This window comes from Physeter macrocephalus, chromosome 2 (genome assembly GCF_002837175.3).
Source record: "Physeter macrocephalus isolate SW-GA chromosome 2, ASM283717v5, whole genome shotgun sequence".
In the NCBI taxonomy this organism is placed as follows: domain Eukaryota; kingdom Metazoa; phylum Chordata; class Mammalia; order Artiodactyla; family Physeteridae; genus Physeter; species Physeter macrocephalus.
The window spans coordinates 36,128,137-36,152,339 of NC_041215.1; the positions used below are offsets into that span (position 1 = coordinate 36,128,137).

Genomic DNA, 24,203 nt, shown 5'->3' on the forward strand with positions numbered 1-24,203 from the left:
ATAATTATGTGCCCTTGTGGTTTCAAAACTCATTGTGTAGTTTTAAATAAACATCACAAATTTCAACTCACTATTTGCTAAAATGAATGTTTTTAGAAAGGAACTCTTCAGATTCCAAATCACATTGATTTAAATGAACACCTCCGCTTTTTAGTCTGCTCTTTTCACCGGGCTCTTCTCTGTGGTCAGACAGCCCCATCTGCCATTTTGCATCAGATCAGCTTACAGACAGTTGTCTATAAAATTTGTAAAATCCCTAGTAAAATTTGATTAACTGAAACCTTAATTAATCAGACATGTGGGGCTTTGTTTTTTAGGAGAAAGATCAAGGAAAAAGAAAATAAAATATTAGGGGCTTAAAACCAGCAAATATCCCCTAAAGCTCAGCTTTGCATGTGTGCTTTGTGCTTGTTCCACTTTCAGACAAATTGTAAAAATCCAAGCTAAAAGAAACCCAAAAAAGCAAATAAAAGAAAATTAGCATAGCCCACAGTCTCTTAGATTTAGCCACCATTTGTGATTCTGTACATGTTACCAGTCTTTAATGCGTACACAAAACGCATGCACATGCACACAAGCGTGTACGTACATACTCATACATCTGGTAATAAGGTGATGGCTGGGGATGCTCCCTTCCTCGTGGAAGTTTGTAACTGGAATATTAATATTTGCAATGTGTTGACAGTCTTTAGTTTGTGGAGGTGGAGACATTATTTCTGCTTTGGAGCAGACTTCTAATGTTTTTAGAAAAAGTCCCACTCTGGGCTCTTTAGTTACGAAAATATAAATGACTTAGCTAGGATACTGAGAGAAAATGTCAAGCTCACCATAAATATGACTGTAGCGGTGTAGTGTGACATGGCTACTTATGAAAACAAGGCTATTCTTTAGCCTGACTATGCCCTTAATGTAATGGAGAAATGATTTTTATCTAAATGAAAGTTTGGGTTGGACTGTTGGTGTTCCTTTAAAAAAAAAAAAAGGTTTGACTCTTCTGTGTCCCTTTCAATTCCATAAGAATCTTAAGATCAGCTTGTCAGTTTCTGCAAAAAAGGGGCCATTGGGATTTTGATAGGAATTGTGTTCAATCTGTTGATCAATTTGGGGAATATTGACATCTTAATAATATTGAATCTTCTAACCCATGAACACAGGATGTTTTTCCATTTATTTAGGTCTTGTTACTTTCTTTAATGATGTTTTATTGTTTTCAGTGAAGAAGTCTTACACTTCTTTTGTTAAATTTATTTCTTAGTATTTTACATTTTACTCTTTTTGATGCTGTTGTAAATGTAGTTGTTTCCGTAATTTAGTTTTTGGATAGTTCATTGATAGTGAATAGAAATGCAATTGATTTTTATATATTGATCTTATATGCTGTAACCATGTTGACATTGTTTATTAGCTCTAAGAGTTTTTTTGTGGATTCTTTAACATTTTCTGTATAGAAAATACTGTCATCTTTCAGATGACAAGGGCATGTCTAGGTGTGGAACTCCTGAGTTTTTCTTACTTATAGTACTTTACATTTCTTTCTCGCTTATTTGTTTTTTACAACAAACTACAGTATTTCCACTCCCTTAGTTTTCCACTTTTCAAGACATCAAAATATGACTCACTATACAGATGTTTCAGGAGCCCAAACCAATGTATAGGCAAAGAAAATCTCAGTACACTTGAGGATTCTCAGTAGCTTGAGAGGGAAATCAAGGTCTGGCACCCTTATAAGTGATGATTATTAAGACAGAGCTAATGGAAAGACTCAAATGATTTGTCAGTTTTGATCAATGTATTTAATTATTAAAAAATTCCCATGATTATTAAATCATCATAAAAAATAAAATTAAAAAATCTCCCTCTGTATATAGCCATTCATCTACCCACCTTCCAATAATAGGTAATTGCTGTTTTAAGTTTCCTCTGAATTCTTCCAAAGCATTTTTGTATCTGTATGGTAACAATGAATATTTACTCCTTCCCAACCTTTATTCAAAAGTGGTAGCAAATTACGTAACTATTCTATACCTTGGTTTTTTTCACTTAACAAAATGCATGTTACGAGTCTTTCTAATTCAGTGCATAGAGTATTCTCAGTTTTTGAAGACAGCTGTGTAGTATTCTATCACATAAGTGGATCTCAATAAGAAGGAACAATTTTACCCCACTTGGCGGCACATTTGTCAATGTCCGGAGACATTTTTGGTTGTCATAATTGGGGGAAGGGAGGGGTACTACTGGCATCTAGTGGGCAGGAATCAGCGATGCTGCTAAACCTCTTAAATGCTCAGGTCAGTCCCTCCCCCTTCCAAAGAAGCAGGACAGCACCTCCCTTTCCAAAGAGTTATCTAGTCCAAAATGTCAATAGTGCTGAGATTGAAAAGCATACATTATATGGATATACCCTCATTACATTTCTTAGATATGTAAATTAACGTTTTCCATCAAATCTGGGAATACCCTTTATTTACCTTTATTTACCCTTTATTTCTTCGAACAGTCTTTTGTCCTGTAATGACTTCTGATACCACACTACTCAGAGTTAGGCCATAGTCCTAGCAGATTAAGGACATAGTTCTCCACAAGATTGTCTTCACTTTAGACACCAGCCCCAAGTTCAGAGATCCTCAGGCCACTGTTACGTATGATCAACTGGCTACAAATGCAGGCATTCCCTCAGTTTTGATAATTTGCTAGAATGGCTTGCAGAACTCAGGACAGTGCTCTCTTTACAATTAGCATTGTTATAGTAATAGAATATGTATCAGAACCAGCCAAAGAGTAAGGTGCACACAGCAAAGCTTGGGAAGGTTCCAGATGTAAAAATTCTGTGTCTTTTCCCCATGAAGTCAGGATATATTATCCTCCCAGCTCACTGATGTGTGATAACATGTGACATGTTGCCAACCAGGGAAGTTCAGCCAAATTTTGGTGTCCAGAGTTTTTATTGGGGCTTCATTGCATAGCCACTATATATATATATATATATATATATTTTTTTTTTTTTTTTTTTTTTTTTTTTTTAATTTTTGGCTGCGTTGGGTCTTCATTGCCGTGCGCGGGCTTTCTCTAGTTGCAGTGAGCAGGGGCTACTCTTTGTTGCGGTGCGCAGGCTTCTCGTTGCGGAGCATAGGCTCTAGGTGCGCAGGCTTCAGTAGTTGCAGCATGTGGGCTCAGTACTTGTGGCTCACGGGCTCTAGAGCGCAGGCTCAGTAGTTGTGGCGCACGGGCTTAGTTGTTCTGCAGCACTTGGGATCTTCCCGGGCCAGGGCTTAAACCCATGTCCCCTGCATTGGCAGGTGGATTCTTTTTTTTTGGCTGCATTGGGTCTTTGTTGCTGCACGCAGACTTTCTCTAGTTGCGGTGAGCGGGGGCTACTCTTTGTTGCGGTGCATGGTCTTCTCATTTCAGTGGCTTCTTTTGTTGTGGAACACGGGCTCTAGGCAAGTGGGCTTCAGTAGTTGTGGCACACGAGCTCAGTAGTTGTGGTTCACAGGCTCTAGAGCCCATGCTCAGTAGTTGCGGCACACGGGCTTAGTTGCTCTCCAGCTTGTGGATCTTCCCGGACCAGGGATCAAACCCATGTCCCCCGCATTGGCAGGTGGATTCTTAACCACTGCACCACCAGGGAAGTCCCTGGCAGGCGGATTCGTAACCACTTAGCCACCAGAGAAGTCCCTGCATAGCCACTATTGATTGAATCGTTGGCCATGTGACTAAACTCAGTCTCTAGCCCCCCCTCCTGTTTCTGGAGGTCATGCTGCTCAAAACAGCAATCCTCTAAACACATGATTTGTCTTTCTGGCCTAGGCAGCCTGCATTCTGAGTCATCTTGTTAGCATAAACTACCTGAGGGCCCACCGCCACGAATCACCTCTTTAGTATAAACTATCAGGTGTGGTCTGAGGGGCCCTGCATAAATAACAAAGACACCACTCCTATCATTCAGGAAATTTCAGGATTAAGAGGTTACCTCCCAGGAACCAGGGAGCTAACCAAATTCTTTATTACACACTGTCCTTTCTTTCCCTCTCCTCCTTCTTGGTGTATACATGTATTGATACTGTTTACTGTCCCACAGGTTTCTTTTTTTCTGTTGCTTACACTGGATAATCTCAGTTGTTGTATCTTAAAGTTCACTGATTCTTTTTACTGTCAGCTGAAATATTCTGCTGAGTCCTTCTAGTGAATATTTCATTTCAGTTATTATATTTTTTAACTCCAGTTTTTCTATGTGGTTCTTTTCCATAATTTTTCTTTTTATTGATATTGTCTATTTGGTGAAACACGAGTCTCAAACTTACCTTTAGTTTGCTAGGTAGAATTTCCTTTAGTTCTTTGAATATATTTAAATAGCTGATTTTAAAACTTTGTGTATTAAGTCCAATGCTTGGACTCTCTCGGGAACAGTATGTACTAACTGCTGATTTTCCTGATATGGGTCACACTTTTGTTTCTTTGCATGCCTTTAAAATTTGTTGATAACTGGACATTTTAAGTAATGTAATGTGACCCTTCATAAATCAGTCTTTGCCCTACCAAGGTTTGTTGTTGCAGCTGTTGTTTGTTTAGTGAGTTTACTGTATTGATTCTTTAAAGCCTGTATTCTTTATTGCATGTAGCCTCTTAAGTCTCTGTTTGTTAGCTTATTGGTCGACTAGTGAATAAACAGAGATTTTCTTAAATGCATGAATCCAAGAAAGTCTCCCAGTTTTTCCCAAGTGTGTCTGTGTACATGCTGGAGTATGACTTCGGCGCTCAGCCAGGCAGTTTACAGCTCTGCCTTAGCCTCTTCAGTTCTTGCTTGCTCGAGTGTCAAGGTTAGTTAGAGCCAAGAGTCTAGGGCCTTCAAAGATATTTCCTGGGCATGTACACACCCCTGGCCACCATGCACGTGGCCTTTTAGATTCCAAGGAATATGAGAACTTTTAAAAATCCCTCATAGACATCTCATTCCCTAGCTTTTTCTTCTGCTCTTTTTAGCCGGCTTTATGTTAACCCAACTGCTGTCACCACTCAAACTGAGACATTAAACAGTTACTCCTGATTGTTTTTGACAAACACCTCCTGGAAAAAGGCACTTGGCACCGAGTAAGGTCTGATTCCGCTCAAATAAAGAGAATGCCTGGGGACTTTCCTAGTCTGCTGGTTTTCACCTTTATTGCAGGGCTGTTGGTTTTCAAGGCTCCTGCATAGCTGGGGACAATTAGGTAGTAATAGGGCAAGTTAAATGTCATAAAGATAACTTCCTACTGTGATTCCCCTATTCTACTTTCTGTGTCTATGTGTTTGCCTCTTCCAGGTGTTTCATGTAAGTGGCATAATACAGTGTCACTTTTGTGTTTTGCTTACTTTAAGGTTCATACATGTTGCAGCATGTATCAGAATTTCCTTCCTGTTAAGATTAAATGATGTATATACCACATTTGGTTTATTCATTCAAATGTCGATGGACATTTGGGTTGTTTCCCCCTTTTGGCTATTGTGAATAATGCTGCTGTGAACATAGGTGTACAATTATCTACTCAAGTCCTTGCTTTCAATTCTTTTTGATATATACCTAGAAGTGGAATTGCTGGATCATACAGTAATTCTGTGTTAAACATTTTGAGGAACCACCAAACTCTTTTCCATAGCACATCCTCACCTACACCTCTTAGTTTCTGTCATTTTGATTATAGCCATTCTGGTTGGTGTGAAGTGGTATCCCATTATGGTTTTGATTTGCATTTCCCTAAGGACTAGTGAGACTGAACATATTTTCAAGTGCTTATTAGCCATTTGTGTATCTTCTTTGGAGAAATGTCTGTTCGGGTCCTTTGCCCATTTTCAAAATGGGTTTTTTTTTTTAATTGATGTTGAAGTGTAGGAGTTCTTTATATATTTTGGATATTTATCCCTTATCAGACGTATGATTTGCAAACATTTTCTTCCATTCTGTCAGTTCTCCTTTCACTTTCTTGATGGTGTCCTTTGACTCATGAAAGTTTCTACAAGTAACGTCCAACATTAGAGGATGAAATAAATGTTAACTGTTCATTTGTAAAAAGGAATATTATGCAGCATTCTAAAAGTATTGAATAGAGTTGTTATGTCCAGAAATGCAGAGCTAAGTTATATTCAATTAGAAAGGTAGGCTGAAAAATGCACATATACCTATGTATAAATCAATATGGGACTTCCCTGGCGGTCCAGTGGATAAGACTCTGAGCTTCCACTGCAGGGGGCGTGGGTTCGATCCTTGGTCAGGGAACTAAGATCCCGCATGCTGCATGGCGTGGCCAAAAAATTAAAAAAAAAATAATATACATGGAGACCATAGAAATATTTCTCTAGAGATTGGAATGAGGGGAAGAACTTTCATTTTTACTTTATACAATTTAATATACAAAGTTTAGTATTTTCTAAATATGTGTAGAAGCAAGCACAGATAACTTTTGTCATAATATTTTAAATACTAATATTAAAGTATTAAAATTAGTTTTTGATGAAGTCCTATTTACCTCTTTTTTCTTTTTGTTGCCTGTGATTTTGGTGTCATATCAGAAAAATCATAGTCAAATTCGGTGTCATGAAGATTTTCCCTAATGTTTTCTTCTAAAAGTTTCATAGTTTAGCTCTTATGTTGATGTCTTTGATATATTTTGAGTTAGTTTTTGTGTGTGCTCTGAGGTAATGGTCTCACTTTATTCTTTTGCATGTGGATGTCCAGTTTTCCCAGTGTCATTTGTTTAAAAAAAAAAAAAACAAGCAGTATTTTTGAAAGAAGCTATTTCTTGTGCTGACTGTTAATGCATTTATACACACACAAAAAAATGTTGGCCAAATTCGGTTGCATGTCTCCTCATGAATAAGAATAGGTCCCAGTAGTTTTGTTAAGGAATTTGTTCTTCCTGGAGCTCCAGGAATGAAACATGAAATGAATGGGTTTGGCTAGATAAGAATTTAAATATTATGACAAAAGTTATATGTGCTTCCACACATATTTAGAAAATACTAAATTTGGGAAATACTAAATTGTATAACGTAAAAATGAAAGTTCTTACCCTCATCCCTAGAGAAATATTTCTGTGTGTCTCTGTGTATTGATTTATATATATGTATATGTGCATTTTTCAGCTTTTTAGCTTTTCTAATTGAATATATCTTAGCACTGCATTTCTGAACATAACTCTGTCTTAAAACCTTTAGATTGCTGCTATTCCTTTTTAAGAATGAATAATCATTTATTTTATCCCTTAATGTTGGATGTTGCTTGTAGATGTACACTTTTATAAATAATGCTCAGTGAATCTTCTAATATGTATATCTTTGTACTTTATAATTTTTTGAGAAATACCAATTATTGGAACTGTGTCAAAGGGTAATAATGTACATTTTAAATTTTGCACTAAATTCACTATATATAAAAGCATATGATATGCAGATAGTGTGAGATTCAAAATGTGTATAGAGGTATAAATGAAGAGAAACTGTCACTTATTCATTCCTGTTCCCCTGCCATTCATCTTTTCTTTCTGGAAACAACCACTGTGTGTGCGTGTGTATGTGTGTGTAGGAGAGCTGCATTAAAAGGTCTGTACATGTAAAATTTTGATAGATTTGCCAGATTGCCTCCTTGAGTTAGGCTTTTTATTGGAATCAGTTCAGGTTTATAATAGAGACCAAAGTTTTATACATGAGCTTACATCTATAGCAAGTCATCGATTACCTTTGTAAGTGTTTTGAATTATGTGGTTGGTGCATATGTTCATTATTGGCTTATAGTTTGAGAATTTGTGAGTTATTGCTCTTGAGATAAGTAGCCACAGAAGATGCCTGAGTGGAATTTTTAAGACTTGATTGTGTATATTTGATTCACATCTATTCCCCCTGAAAATCATGTTGAAATATGGTTTTGTATGAAATATATTAAGTGTGAAAAACTTGCAAGTTTCCACAGCCATTTACATTAGATCACCCTCATGCAGTACAAGTATTTCTATAATATGAGAAGTATAAAGGGAAGAATTAATGATTCTTTAATTAATTCTTTAATTAATGATTTCTTCTCCCCCAGTGTAATTGTGACTCTGGAAATGTAGGATTACTTGAGATTGAAATGCCTGAGATTGAAAAAGGCTTGGGGTGGTTTTTTTGTTTTAAAGTATATTAACTGCCTGAGAGAAGTAATTTGGCTTTCTTCTTTAGAGAGAAGCTATCTCAGGATGGATTTTTGCTTGTATTAACTCTTCAACTAATTTCTAGAGCTTGCTTGTTTCTGTGGTGAGATCAAATAAACATGGGTTTGCATTTCATATTCACTTCTCATTAGCTCTGTGACTTTGAGTAAGTTATTTAACCTTTCTTAAATAGGTACCACATCTTCCTCACATTGTTGAATGGATTAGAGATACTATACATACAGTGCCTTGCTTGGCAATGACAGGAACCTATAACGTGGTAACTTCTATTTTTAGCTGTTACCAGTACGTAAGAAGATACTATAAAGTTAATGATTTTGGGGGTCCTAATAAATTATTATTGATCATATTTGTTTAATGTGCATCTCACCCACACCGTTTTCTTTTTTTTTTTTTTTTTCCTCTAGGGTGAACTGTCCCATGATCAAGATGTGGTAGAATATATCATGAATCAGCCAAATGTTGTTCCACGAATCAACTCTAGGATTTTGACAGCTGAGCGAGAATACCTGGATTTAACAGCAACAAGTAAGGAGTATTTCAGGAACAATTTTGGGCCTTTTTGATTTGTCTTTCAGAATCTTTGCATTTATTGGATTGTAATGTTCAGAATTTCTCATAACTCAAGATTGTGACACAGTTTCGTTCACCTTGAGTTCATTATATGAGTTTCTAAATTCACAAGTTTCCTCCAAAAGGAGAGAAATTCTTCCTGGATAAATCTTTGTAAACTTTGAAAGATATTCAGTGCCTTTTAAATGCCAACTAGATGTAGGCAGTAGATGGTAAGAGTGGACCTAGATTGTTGACTTTCTTACAGTCCTAAAGCTCTTAAGCAGCTATCTTCTTTCTCATTATGCAGTCAGTCAGTGATAATGTTGACAAATATCTCAGGTAGGTGTACTCTGAGAACTTAAGAATGCCTTTTTAACAAATAAAGCTTCATTGAGAAATAATGTACAGCAGCGGTCCTCAACCTTTTTGGCACCAGGGACCAGTTTCATGGAAGACAATTTTTTCCATGGACCGAGGGTGTGGGGGGGTGGTTTCGGGATGATTCAGGTGCATTACATTGATTATGCACTTTATTTCTATTATTATTACATTGTAATATATAATGAAATAATTATACAACTCACCATAATGCAGAATCAGTGGGAGCCCTGAGCTTGGGGCTCAGGTGTGGCTTGGGCTACGCATGGACTAAAATAAGTGTCGAATTCTGACTTAAAGCCTGCCACCAGATGCAGCTGTACAGTTGAAGTACGTCAACTCACTTGCCACTATAAAGCCTGCCACCAGATGCAGCTTAATTGTCACTTGCCACTCACTGATAGGGTTTCAATATGAGTCTGCAAGCAGTTGATTTATTATGGTCTCCATGCAAGTCAAACCTCTCTGCTAATGATCATCTGTATTTGCAGCCGCTCCCCAGTGCTAGCATCACCGCCTCAGCTCCACCTCAGATCATCAGGCATTAGATTCTCATAAGGAGCACGCAACCCAGATCCCTCGCGTGCACAGTTCACAGTAGGGTTTGTGCTCCTATGAGAACCTAATGCTACCACTGATCTGACAGGAGGTGGAACTCAGGCGGTAATGCGAGCGATGGGGAGCGGCTGTAAATACCGGTGAAGCTTCGCTCGCTCACCCGCCGCTCACCTCATGCTGTGCGGCCCAGTTCCTAACAGGCCATGGACCGCTACCGGTCCATGGCCCAGGGATTGGTGACCCCTGGTGTCCATGCCATAAAACTCAACCTTTCAAAGTGTACAGTTGTAAAGTGCACAGTTTTTAGTATACTCTCAAAGTTGTGTGAGCATCACACTAACTTTAGAACATCATCATCCCCCCCAAAAGAAATGATGTAGTCACTCTCCATTTCCCCCTTTTCCTGTCCTTCAGCAACCACTAATTAAGTTTCTGTTTCTATGGATTTTTCTATTATGGATATTTCATATAATTGGAAGTCTTTTGTGACTGGCTTCTTTCACTTAGCATAAAGTTTTTAAGGTTCACCCATTTCGTAGCCTGTCTCAGAACTTCATTCCTTTTTTATTTTTTCAAATAATAAATATCATAAATCACAAACATAAATATAACTTCATTGTCTGACGGTTCTGGAGGACTTCATTCCTTTTTATGACTGATTCATATTCCATTGTATAGATAGGCCACACTTTGCTTATCTGTTCCTCAGTTGATGAGTGTTTAGGTTGTTTCCACAAGAATACCTTTTTAAGAGGTTAAGCCCAGGTACAATTTGTTCCTTTTGCCTTCCCTGGAGACTCTTAAGGCCACTTTAACAAACTGCTGGAAATACAGTAGAGTTACCGCTTGCTCAGGAAATCTTACTGGGGAAGAAAGGATATGTGTAATGGTGAAGTCAAAACCAAGTGTATTTGTTGTTGTAGTTGAATACAGTGAATATATAGATCTGTTTATGGTTGTTACTTTATTGCAACTACCCCTATTCTACTTGAAACTAAATTCCTTTCCTTTCAGGCAGAGGAAAAATGCACATGTATGCTTATATTTGAAAAAGAAAGTAGTAAGAAAGTGCTTTTTACCAGAAGTATTAGTAGAGCAAGGCAAGCAGTATTACGAATTTTTGTCCTGAGTTTTTGTTGTTTCCATCATTTTAAATTAAATTATAAAGAGTTATCTTTGCAGTACTCATGAATAAGGACCATAGAAATAGTTCTGGTTTTGGATATCTTTCTCCACTGAGTGTTACAGTCCTCAGCTGTGAAATGATGCTAGTCCACAGTGGCAAGGTTGCAGTTTGCTTGGTGAGCATTTTGGAGCTCCCAGTGAAAGAGCAGCTGGCATCCTCCTAACCCAGTTGTCATAGCTCCATCATCTACGCTGCTCTTGGCCTTTGCTGTCCGGCGACTCAGTTTTAAGGCCATGGTGCTTCCTCCCCTCTGCTACATGAAGTCATGGGCAGTGTCTGTCTTATTTACCATTGCTTACCTTTGCTAGACTATTGACTGAACAGATAGTAGGCCTTTGGTGTGCTTTGTTGAATGAAAGGATAGATGGGTGAGTGGGTGGACAGACAAATACATGGGAGGGTGGGCAAGCAAGATGTGCTTGGAGGACATTGCAAGAAATGGGGCATTTGTATTGGGGAGTGAATAATGCAAAGGCCTGGGAAGATTGCTGGAGATAAAGAAGGGGTTTATGATAACAGGCTGGAGACCAGTTTGTAGGTAGGAAGAAATTACAAAGTATTGAGAGCAAGGGAATGACTTGATGAAACTGGAATTTTAAGAAGAGTTATCTGAGGGGGAAATGATTAATAAGAGCATTGCCCATAGGCACTAATCCGAAAAGAAACATATCTGAAAATGACCTTTTGTTTCTGTTAAGGTTAAAAATTTTACTTTGATAGATGTGAATAATTAAAACAAGAGTTTTAAAAAATATTTTCTCTCCCATTCATCCCCTTTTACCCCCAAATAGGATAGGGAAGAGTTTACTATGGGGATGGACTATGGAAAGGAGAGATGAAGTTAAGGGGGTCTCTTTAAAAGATCATCCTGTAGGGGTAAAGTGAAAAGAGTAGGAATAGAATAAATTTAAACCATCAAACTGACAAACACATATCTGAGAGTTATGTGTGAGATGTGTACATTTTCTATTTGTGTCTTAAAATGTGATTAATGGGGTGGGCCATGTTGTGAACTTGTTCAATAAACGTGAAACAATATATTTCACTCATGCATTTTATTAAAATGTATATTATGGTCAAATGAGATTATCAATTGTATATTAACATTAGATTGAATTTAGGCATATTAGTTATAAATCTACGTTAATTTTTCTTTCAGATAACTTTTTTGTGGATGATTATGCTAGATTTACCGTCTTGGATTCCCAAGGCAAGACTGCTGCTATAGCCAATAGTATGAATTATCTGACCAAGAAAGGTAATACATTTTAGGCTTACCTTGGATTCAACTTGTTTTTCCTTTTTTTTTTAGTATTTACAAAAACCTTAATTTTTAGTGTCTGTTGGGAAAGAGATTCCATAATTTCTTTTATTACTTTGTATAATTATTTGAGTCTAGAAAATATCTGTTTAAAATTTAATTTTTTATATATATTTGAAAATTCAGATGTCTTTATAAATTTTATATTAGACATTAAAGGTAAAAGGAAAAATTTTTTCATGGTTCAAAATGGAAAAAGAATTATGTAAAAATGGGTTAATGGATTGAAAATTGGTTTGGCTTGTCTCTTCAATGACAATATTGGGTTAAATGTTTTTAGGATTTGTAAGATGAACTTGGTACAAGAAATCCTTGTGCACGTTTTTAAACTGATTTTGATGCAGAGTTATTTATTCAGATTAAAACTGTGTAAAATGATATACTCTTAATGGCAGACGGGTGCTTTTCCCCTCTGGTCACACTTATTACCCTTTCAGAGCACTGACTGTCATGTAAGGCAGCTATTTTTTTCTTTTTTGTCTGCGCCATGTGGCATGTGGGGGTCTTAGTTGCCTGACCAGGGATCAAACCCGTGCCCCCTGCATTGGGAGTGTGGAGTCTTAACCACTGGACCGCCAGGGAAGTCCCTAAGGCAGCTATTTTTATCTGCTGTGGTCTTCTCCCAGATAGAATTTCTGGTTTCCCAGATATATGTTTAAGTACAGGCAATTGCTCCATTTGTTTCCTCAAAGAAATTGGTTCTCAGGGGTTCTGGAACAGTGCTGTAACCCTAATGGGACTAAGGAGTGAAAAGAAGCATAGGTGATGTTGGGCATTATTTAAAATTTGACTCTTACAGTTGGCATTAATTAGAGAAATGACATTTTCTTTTCTTCTACTCTTTTTCCTTTACTTTTGTCCAGGAATGTCCTCCAAGGAAATCTATGGTAAATTTCAGAATGTTCTATTCCTTTTTGTTAATTAATTATCTTATGTGGTTTCAGGTACCACTGTAATTCAGAATTTATTGACACTTTATTGGGATGTTTCTGTAACCTGTGGGTAACAGATAATTTATCAATGCAGATAAATTCTGTGTATAAATGTTTGCCAAGAATTATATTTCAGAAAGTTAATAAATGAATATGATTAAAGACTATAATATGTTATCCACATGTTCAGAGACTCTTTTTCATTTTACATGCTAACAGATACCCAAATCAAAATAGCATTAATAAGTGCATGTTCTTAGTTTTTAGTTAAGCAACATGGAAGGTTACCCTGCTTTCATTCTAGTGTCAAAATTTCAAAACTTTTGCTTTGTATCTTTATTAAACTTGTCATTTTCTTATTTTTTGCATGGTTTTCAGAAATTACTTGGCTTAATAGCAATATTGAAACATAAGATGTGCTGTTTCCCCTCCCACTCAATATGTTGTTTTTGTTTTTCTACAGATGATTCTTTTATTAGGCCAGTAACTTTTTGGATTGTTGGGGATTTTGATAGCCCTCCTGGAAGGCAATTATTGTATGATGCTATTAAACATCAGGCAAGTATCTACGATTTCATTCTGTATCTTTGTTTGAGGCTGCAGTTATCTTCATGGGCATATGTGTGCTGATAATGTTCTGATGGGGAGGCTGGATCCTGCTTTTTTGGTGCTTGAGGGAAAGAAGCATTGTTTTTTCAGAGGTCTGGCAGCTAGTGAGAAAACAGAGAAGACTGCAATATTCTGGCTTTATGTAAGGGAATAGATTTTTTTTTTTTTTGACTGTGCCGTGCAGCTTGCAGGATCTCAGTTCCCTGACCAGGGATTGAACCCGGGCTCCCTGCAGTGGAAGCACAGAGTCCTAACCACTGGACCGCCAGGGAAGTCCCAGGAATAGATTCTTTTAGAGGAAAAAATAATAAGATCGTCATCATAGACCAGTTTTTATTGTATGACTGTCCATGTTCTTGCTGCAGAGCTGCTGCAAAGTTTGTGTTGTATATTGTATGGGAGAGACAGGGTCCTTATATTGAGAGAGGTCCAGATATTGGAGAAATACCACAGAGGCACATTAGCACGTGTCTAATAGAAGTAGGTGTAGGCATGCAGCGGGATGCACATACGGGTGGTCTGAAAGCTGTGCAGCATATAAACCGTAGAAGTGGAGTGAATGGGCAGTGGTGAACGGTTGAAAAATAACCCTTCTAGAGATTGTCCTTGTCAGAGAGAGAGATGTTACGTTTCCTTTTCCTGAGCGGTTTCAGATTGGATCTTCATCCAAGTTTCACACCCCTCCTGTGTCCCCTTGCCACTGTGCGTCCCAAGGAGGCTTACTGAAATATCCAGGTGATTTCAGCTTCCCTGATGTGCTGAGTGCCTTTATTGTCTAAAGGAACAGAGTGGATGGTGCGGTCAGTTGTATCAGGAGTAGTCCAGGTGAAGGGACGATATACGTATAACACACTCTAACTCAAATTGACAAATGCTCAAGTGGTGAAAAGTGGGAGCACAGGGAGGGAGTAATTGAAGGAAAATATAGGTTCAAAAGACATGCACAGATCAATAGGATGTAGCGTCACAGAGTGAACACACCCATGTGACCACCACGCAGGTACAGAAACAGAATTACCGAAGTCCTGAAAGCACGCCCCTGCTTGTGGCCGCATCACTAGCCCTCCCCTGTCCCTCTTCTCACATCCTAGGTTTGCCTGCTTTTTACTTTAGTTAAATGGACTCTTATAATACGTATTTGTTTGTGTTTGGTTTCTTTACTCAACATTTTGGAGATTTACCCCTGTTATTACAGGTAGTGGTAGTTAGTTCTTTTTCATTGTGCAGTATTGTGTCATATGGCTGTACCACAAAGTTTTGTTTGTTTAGTCTGTTTGACGGACAACTGGGTTGTTTCTAGATTGGGGCTAGAAGAGTGCTGCAGTGAATACTCTTGTACATGTTTTTAGATACACATGAGTATGAATTTCTGTTGCTTATGGCCCTTTTATGGTTTTGTGGGCCCCAGATATCTTCTCCCACAGGGATTCTTGACTTTTGACCCAAGGAGAGATTGATTTTTACTAGAAATCTGGAAAGGCCATGTGAATGAAGGGTCTGAGCAGAGCCCTTCAAGAGGGTTGGGACTTAAGGAAATGAAGATGGGTGTAGCTGGGGTTCACATACCAATGTGAGGCATAACATGCATTAGAAGAATGCAAAATGTGTTGGGGAAATACAGGACTCTGACAGTCTGTAATGTATGCTGTATTTACAGGGATGGTAAGAAATGAAGTTGGAAAGGAAGGCTGGGGGCCAATTCATGCAGCGGTTTGAATGCCTGATTATAGCATTTTAATTTTACTCTGTATGCAGAGGAGAACTACCAAAGACTTAAGTGTTATTTGCTACTTATGGGATATGACTGATGTTAATGCTGCTTTTAAAATTCAAGACGTCTACCATATAACTCTTATTTCCCTTTTCGTAAATAGAAATCCAGTAACAATGTTAGAGTAAGCATGATCAATAATCCTAGTGAAGATATAAGTTATGAGAAAACTCAGGTCTCCAGAGCAATCTGGGCAGCTCTCCAAACACAGACCTCCAACTCTGCTAAGAACTTCATCACAAAAATGGCCAAGGAGGAGACTGCAGAGGCGCTGGCTGCAGGAGCTGGTATTGGGGAGTTCTCCGTTGGGGTAAGTCTGTGTGTGGCACGAGGCTGCCTTGTATTGTTATTTCAGAAGTTCATTCCCATGGGCTGATGTGTCCTGTTCCTGTTGATGATCAGGATTTGTGATTGTAGTTCTGAGCTCAAATGATTTTTTTTTTTTAATTGGAAAGCTCTTACCAAGAAATAACAATTCTGCCATATTCCCTTTATTACTTTTAAACTTGCTAGGCTTCAAGATGTGCATGATATAAGCTTATATATGTTTTAAGCACAAAGCTATTGGTTTTGTAAGTTTTTGAAAGACAGATAATACTTGATTTGTTTGTAGAACAAAGAAAAATATTTGTTTATAGAGATTTAAGCTACTTAATGAGTTAGAGGCTTATGTGTTCTTGATGTATTTCCAATATAAGCCCATTTTATTAATTTATGTTACCTACTTTTGACTGTTTTGTAGTTTTAAGATTTCTTATAAAATGATGAATGTACTTGATATTTCAGTTAGAAAAAAGACTCTTACTTGAAATTAGCAAGATTTTAAAATGCAGAATAAAGGTATCATGAATTATAGTTTGCCAATTGAACGATTACATAAAGGTATAGGAAAAGGAAATAAGCATTACTTGATAAGTGGGAGGTTGGGAAAAAATGGGAGGGAGAGTGAGAACGGAGACATTGTAGTGTTAATTATTAAAATTAGTCACTACATTCCACTAAAAGAGCATTTTATGATTTATTCATATGATTGTTCATTTTTATGGTTTTCTTAATAACAATTACTTTTCCTTAATAACAATTACTTTCCTAGGGCATGGATTTCAGTCTTTTTAAAGAGGTCTTTGAGTCTTCCAAAATGGATTTCATTTTGTCTCATGCCATGTACTGCAGGGATGTTCTGAAGCTGAAGAAGGGACAGAGGGCAGTGATCAGCAATGGAAGGGTGAGAACTTTGTCCTGAGACAAGGTTGACTTCAAATTAGATCAGTGAACAGTCTTGGCAGCATTCTTCTCTGAAGCTAGTAAACTCTTCAAACAGAGCCACTTTTTCCAAAGGTGATTAGGGCTTGTGCAGTGCTGATGATCATTTCTGCTCCCTTGTTTCAAAGGAGGTTTGCTCATTCTGACATAAACGTCCTTATGTGAAACCTTCCTCCTGTTTAATTTTGTCCTGCCATTGTGTAAGGTGGTGAGAGTGTGGTGGTTCTCAGAACCCAAATCCATAAGACGTGTGATTCATAAAGTATTCGTCCCGTGTGGGGACCATGTTTATGGTTTGTGCAGTCTGTATGAACTTAATTGGTTTATGCTTAGACTATTTCATAAATATCTGCAGCCACGGAAATGAGACTATGGCGGACATACCAAACTTTAAACTCTTAGCCCTTAGGGTGAAATCTCTGATATCTACCACTACCACTACTATTTCTATTTTGGCTTTCTTATTTATATTCAGTGAGAATTAATGAAAATGATACTGCTATTTTATTTCAGAGTTTGCTTACTGTAAAAATAAAGTATTCAAGTCTACATACACTCTGTGTAGTTGAGGAATTGATAAGTGAATAACTGTATGAGTTGATTTGGGTTTTATTTTCACTTTTTTCATTGATTTGACTTAGATGTAAACGTGTTTCGGGTCTGTAAAGTGATTTGGTTTGTAAGGTAGCCTGAGGACAACCAAGGACTTCTCTGCAGCCCGCTGATTCCAGCACTGACCACCCTGCTCTGCTTCACAGATCATTGGGCCACTGGAGGACAGTGAACTCTTTAATCAAGACGATTTCCACCTCCTAGAAAATATCATCTTAAAAACTTCAGGACAGAAAATCAAATCTCATATTCAACAGCTTCGGGTAGAAGAAGATGTGTAAGTTTTGCCATAGAAGAAATGAATCAGTTCATGTCACAGGGGCTATATTAATTGGACTTTCCTCATGCTACCTATTCCAAGATGTTTTATCTCCAGCTTTAAAATATAATAATGTTCTTCAATTCAAGTGTTTATTTATACTTCTGTTTAAACGAGTTAATTTATTTTGTAGCCAGCTGTTTAAAGAACTGGATTAGTTCTCTCCATTTTGATTTTTTTTTTTAACTTTTGATTGTGGAAAATTTCAAACATATGCAGAAGTAGAGAGGTGATTTTATTTATTTCCTTGGAATACTTATGTAAAGAAATACTTTCCCTCATTATCTTTTTAGTTACCTTTCAGTTCTATTTTGTTCAGAAAAAAAAAAGACAAGTTAAATGTTTCTTTTTCTTTATTTACTAGTATGGAATAATGAGATTTTTTTTCTTGCATATTCCAAACGTGATGATGAGTTGGTTATTGTTGGTTCTTTATTGTTATTTTAATTCTTTCAGTGTTATTATTAGTTTATATATTTTAATGAGTTATTTCTCAATGGAAAAAAATAAGTATTTGACTGGTCTGTGTACCTGCTGTGTAACTGAATCTCATAGTCCTATTCACATGGTTTCTGCATTAAATATCATATGAATGTGTAGCTGGAGGATGTATGGTTATGTTTAGTTTTTGAGGAATCATTATACCTTTTTCCACAGAGGCTGTACCATTTTACTTTCCCATCAGTAATGCATAAGTGTTCTAATTTCTCCACATCCTCACCAACACTTACTATTTTCTGTTCTTTTGATAATACCCATTCCAGTGGGTGTGAAGTGGTATCTCCTTGTGGTTTGATTTGTACTTCCCTAATGATTAGTGATGTTGAGCATCTTTTTGTGTGCTTATTGACCATTTGTATATCTGTGGGAAAACATCTATCCAAGTCCTTTGCTCATTTTTAATTATTTATTTTGTTGTTGTTGAGTTGTAGGAGTTCATTTGTATTCTGGATATCAATCCTTATAGCTATATGATTTGCAGGTATTTTTTCCCACTCCATGGGTTGACTTTTCACTCTCTTGATAGTGTTCTTTGATGCATCGCTTGAGGATATAGAATTTTAAAGTTCTTCTGTTTTATTTCTTCATCTATTTCATACACCATGATGCTGCAGAGTTCAAGATGCATGTCTTAGTGAAACGTTGACTTTGATAGCTGTGAAAGTAGTCTCTTTGCCAAGTTTTGTGTGATACGGAAAGGAATCTTTTTTCATCTCACCCAAACTGGGGCTACAGATAAAGAGGTTTCCTTCCACCTCATTGGTTGTTGAGTGATGCCCCTTGTTTTAGCCTAGGAAACACTTCCCTGATGCAGGCCAGGAGGTACCCCCTGATTTGAAGCCACTGTGTCATAGTCATAGGTTTGGTGTGGTGTCCCTTGGACCACTCCCTGTCTCTGTGGAGGCTTTGGGGGAGCCCCTGGGAGTCCTTGTGGACTATATAGTTGCCAGACTATGCACAGAAGTGCAGACTTGCCTTTTACCAACCAGAGATGGCTCTGGGTCTGTCCTGGTTGAATGTAGGGAAATAAGGGAGTCCTGGGGCTGCCAGAAGATTGATGCTAAAACTGTTAGGGTTCTCAGAGTGACCTTGCTTGTCTAAGGTTTTCGTTAGTGCCAGGGCTGCTCCACGTTGGTCGTGCGTGACAGCCACAGCTTTCACACGTGACCCAGACCTGCAGCCGAGAGGCCATCCTCGCCCTCCGAAGCTCACCTGTGGGCTCTTTGATCAGGGTGCTCTTCCCGTCCACGTAACCAAGTGTCCCTTGACATATTTTGTGACGGTGTTGACACATCACAGGAAACAAATGGCCTGTTTTATATGTATTCAGAGTTAGTATTGAGACGTACCAAAAGATGTAATTTGATACAGTTGTTTGGTTCGATGAGAGAATATATAGGCTTGATTCCAGTTCAGATATATTCACGAATATATTCACATATATTTTAGCATTCTTAGAATTTAGTCCTCAATTCAACGGATTAGAGCATTTTTTCAGTCTCATGATTTAGTTCAAGATCTTCCTTGGTTAGAAATCAAGTTAGGAGGGGCGGGGAAAGAGGAAATGCTTTTCTAAGTTGTTTACTGTGATGTTGATTGTAATAGTGAGATAGATTATGATGTATCCATAAATATAATATTATGCAGTCATTGAAAATATTGATGTACCCCTATACTTATTAGCCAACAAAATGTTTATGATATATTATTAAATGAAAAATCAAGTTACCAAATGGTATAGTACCACTTTTGTGTGTGTAGATATATATTTTTTAAAATATGGAAGAATGATGAACTAAAATGTTATCAATACTTCTTGAATATGCTATTATCGTGTGTATCTCCATTTTCTCCTTATATTTTTTCCTGAATGTTTTTTCGGTAAATTATTACTCTAATGATCATAAAAAGTAATAAATTTATTTAGAAGAGGGTGAGGGAGAGTTATGGGCCGGGCCCTGAGCTAGGTGCTTTATTTTCTGTGTTTCGCCAGTGCAGTACTTACAAGAGCCATGCAAAGTAGGCATTATCTCCATTTCACATATGGAAAAATCAGCACCTACCCCAGGGCTATAAAACTTATCAGTGACAAAATCTGTACTTTTTTCTCATGCCAATTGTTACAAAGTTTATATTTTCTTCAGACCAGCTTGTTGGCATTCAGTACTTAGGTTGATTATATTATGTTCAGCAACAATTGGAAAACCTTCAGTAAAAGAGATGCTAAATTTTCACCAACCACATCTTTCAGGGCGAGTGACTTGGTAATGAAGGTGGATGCTCTCCTGTCAGCTCAACCAAAAGGAGATGCAAGAATCGAGTACCAGTTTTTCGAAGACAGACACAGGTATAGAATCAATGTTGAATTTGTGCATATTTACCTTTACCTCAGCTCCTTTATTTTTCCATATAAAGTGTGTGTATAAGCTCTTACAGGAATGGAAAATTTGGCATGTGGTTTTTTTATATGTTCACATATAAAACTCATGTAACAGATTTCAGTTGCATAAAAGTTGACATTTATTTCTAAATAAATCTGAAATAGTTCTGAATATACCCTTTAAGAAAACAGAATGCATTTAATGAAACTGATCAGTTGTCATTTTCTGATATTAAACAGGTTGTTAGAGCATTTGTGTCATTTTTTATTGAAAACTGTCTTGTTTTCAGTAAAATAAAAATATGTATAGCATTATAAGGAAGTCCTTGTCTTTGTTTTCCAGTTTTTTATTTTGAAAAGTTTCAAACCTAGAGAATAGTTGAAAGTCTATTATAGTGAATACCCAAATATCTTTAATCTAGCTTCACCAGTTGTAGACATTGTGCCACAGTTATCCGTGTGTGTATATAGTATATGCTTGCATACAAACATACATGCACTCACATTTTTGGGGAACCATTTGAAAGTACGTTGCAGATATCATTATATATCATGCCTAAATTCTTTGGCATATATCTCCTGAGTACTAGGAGTATCTCCATAATACTGTTAAGCATACCTCAGCAGTTTAACCTTAATAAAGTAATATTATGTAATACCAGTCCATTTTCAAATTTCTCCAATGCCCGGTAATGACTTTTTACAGCTGTTTGCTTGTTTGGTCCAGATCACACATTGCAGTCAGTTGTTGTGTCTCTAGTCTCTTCTAAGCTAAAACAGTTTTGGAGTGTTATTTTTGTTTTTTGGGTTTTTTTGGTCTTTTATGACATTGACTTTTTTAAGAGTCCAGGCCAGTTGTCTTGTGCAGTGTCCCACAGTCTGGGTTGTTTTCTCATGATTAGATTTAAGGTTAACTTGTCTTGAGGAAGAATGTCTACAGTTGATGTATCCAGGAAGGTGTATATCCTGACTGCACCTTAGGATCACCAGGGAGGCTTTAGATGCAGAAGCCTGCATCCTATCAGAATCCTATGATTCTGATTTAATTAGTCTGGAGTAAATTGGACTTTGGTTTAATTGACCTGTGCTTTCTCACAGCCAATCCTTGTGGGGATAAAATTTGAACTGATGATTCCAGGCTAGAATGGAGATGCTCTCCTTTCTCACTGGCTGTGGTTCCTTGCTAATAATCACCCTGGTTGGATTTTGCCCAGTAGCACCATCCTCTCTTTACTCTTTATGGTTTCAGGAAGTGACATGGTCTGGTTACTACCACAGGAAACATTCCTAATTGACCTGCCGTCTTGTTTGCCTATCATAGCCAAGACCTGAGCAAGACCTCTTCCCTATTTAGCACATCGTTTTCTCCATGAGTCATATATAATTAAAATGTCCTAATTACAAATTCTATTATGATACAAATTTCAATTAGAGAAGTTATTTTTATTGGGGTCGTGTTAGTTAAATGAGTGTTTGTTATACTCAAGTCAGAAGCTTCTTATTTACGCAAGAAACAAGAAGTCTGAATTACTGGTTATGTATACCCTTTCCCTGAAAGTGTGGTCCATGGAACAGGGCACTGTCTGTGAGCTTGTTGGAAAGGCAGAGTCCCTGGCCGCAGCCCAGACCTCCCGAATCAGAATCTTCATTGTAACAGGATCCCCCAGGTGACTCCTGCGTACCTTAAGATTGGCGAAGCGCTGCGTTCCTTGACATTTGCTCTACTCACCTCTCAAAAATGTGGGTGATTCCCCTAATGTTGCTTCTGTGTCTGTCACTTTCAGCCTTATTCTGGTCTGTTCTCTGATGAATACAGCAAGTGTATTTAAACATCGTGTTGTCAGTTTATATTGTTCTCCATTTCCACACCAATATTCCTCTTTTCTTGGTGTTTGTCTTGCCCTCTTTTTTGCTGCAGAGATGCGGGGGTGGTTAAAAGACCTTACAGGGTCAGTTTCTGAGGATGTCTGTTGTGGGTCACCTAGAGCACTGGCTCAGGACATGGGTATGCCGTACAGTGCTCTACCTCAAACCAGCCAGGCTTAGGGGCCTGACCCACACGCTGTGCTCTAGAGGACTGTTTGGGACCCCTCTTCTTGTTTTCTTTGTGAGAGTTTGTATAATGCTGTTCTCTAATGCACTCTTCCTTCTAAATTCTAGAGTACCACAGAGGTCCAAGTTATCTGACGGCAGTGGCTCTTATACTTTGGCTTTTACTCAGAGAGTTTGTTGAAATGCAGATTGCTGGACCTACCCCCAGAGTTGCTGGTTCAGTAAGTCTGGGTTGGGGCCTGACAATTTGGTTTTTTTTTTACAAATTCCTGGGTAAAGCTGATGCTGCTAGTCTGGAGCCACACTTTGAGAACAGCTGTATTAGAGTAAAAAAAATGTATTGGAATAATTATTGGTAGCTGGAATTATTAATATCAAATTGAAAGCATGTGTTGCAGTACAGTCACAAAGCTATTCTGATGGTTATTTCCAAAACAGTTGAGATTTGAAATAACCTTCATTACCATTTAAACCGTGTTTACCCAGTTTTATTAGTTATTATGTTCTGTTTTGAACTTTTGTTTTCAGCCCATTGGGTAAATGTTTTTGCATAAAAGTGGTGATTAATTTCAGAACCACATTAAAATAGTGTTCAGAGTAAACAAAGATAAGCATTGATTAAGCAATTAATGTTTTGGGAAAATTGGATGTATTTTTAAATCCTTTCAAGTTTATTCCTTTTTAAAATGTATCAGAGGCTCCTGGTACATTAAGCTTCTCTTAAGCCTTCTTAGGTGGCTGCTCTTAAGCCACCTAAGTCAAAGTGGCTTTAGAAGGAGGCCATGTAACTAGAAATTACATGTGGGGAAACACATGTTCTCCCCAGAAATCCTAGGAGTTGTCCTTTTTCACTTAACTAAGACCAGACAAAAAAATTGTATAACTTAATGCTGACAAGATGTAGTGAAGTTCATTTCTTGGCCTTGTAAAATTGTTTAGTTCTTCAGGAAATGTGGTTGACGAGACATATTAGCCACAAAAATATTTGTGTCATTATGACTCAGTAATCTCATGTCTAGGACTATATTAATTCTCAAGAAATTTCCAAGTGTGAAAAAAACTGGGTGTGAGAAGTTCTTTACCGGTTGAAAGGCATCTAAATGTCCAGCAATATGGACATATATACACTACCAAATGTAAAATAGATAGCTAGTGGGAAGCAGCCACATAGCACAGGGAGATCAGCTTGGTGCTTTGGGTCCACCGAGAGGGGTGGGATAGGGAGGTTGGGAGGGAGACGCAAGAGAGAGGAGATATGGGGATATATGTATATGTATAGCTGATTCACTTTGTTATACAGCAGAAACTAACACACCATTGTAAAGCAATTATACTCCAATAAAGATGTTAAAAATAAGTAAGTAAGTAAGTAAATGTCCAGCAATAAGGAATAGCTTGAGTAAACTACAGCAGGTTCACTTGGTAAATTGAAGATTATTTCTTATTCAGGATATTGATGTATAACAACATGGAAAAATCTTTATAAGAAACTTTTGGGGGAAGGAATGAAATCATTGTAAAATTGCTCATATCCTGTAGGTGCATCTCATCTTTACATAGGCATTTAAGGAAGACTATGTAGAAAT

General features: G+C 37.5%; 1 protein-coding gene across 2 annotated transcripts in view; it reads left to right on the top strand.

The window, feature by feature from the left end:
* UGGT1 (UDP-glucose glycoprotein glucosyltransferase 1) overlaps nucleotides 1-24,203 on the top strand; it is a 110,308-nt gene that overhangs the window by 58,247 nt on the left and 27,858 nt on the right. Inside the window, exons 19-26 of one of the 2 annotated variants that reach the window (XM_007127050.4) lie at nucleotides 8,588-8,708; nucleotides 12,017-12,115; nucleotides 13,042-13,065; nucleotides 13,574-13,668; nucleotides 15,594-15,800; nucleotides 16,584-16,715; nucleotides 17,512-17,642; nucleotides 20,437-20,532. In XM_007127050.4, the coding sequence (XP_007127112.1) occupies nucleotides 8,588-8,708; nucleotides 12,017-12,115; nucleotides 13,042-13,065; nucleotides 13,574-13,668; nucleotides 15,594-15,800; nucleotides 16,584-16,715; nucleotides 17,512-17,642; nucleotides 20,437-20,532 (905 nt within the window). The remainder of the gene's footprint in view (nucleotides 1-8,587; nucleotides 8,709-12,016; nucleotides 12,116-13,041; nucleotides 13,066-13,573; nucleotides 13,669-15,593; nucleotides 15,801-16,583; nucleotides 16,716-17,511; nucleotides 17,643-20,436; nucleotides 20,533-24,203) is intronic. The other variant, XM_007127051.4, reaches the window with a different exon arrangement.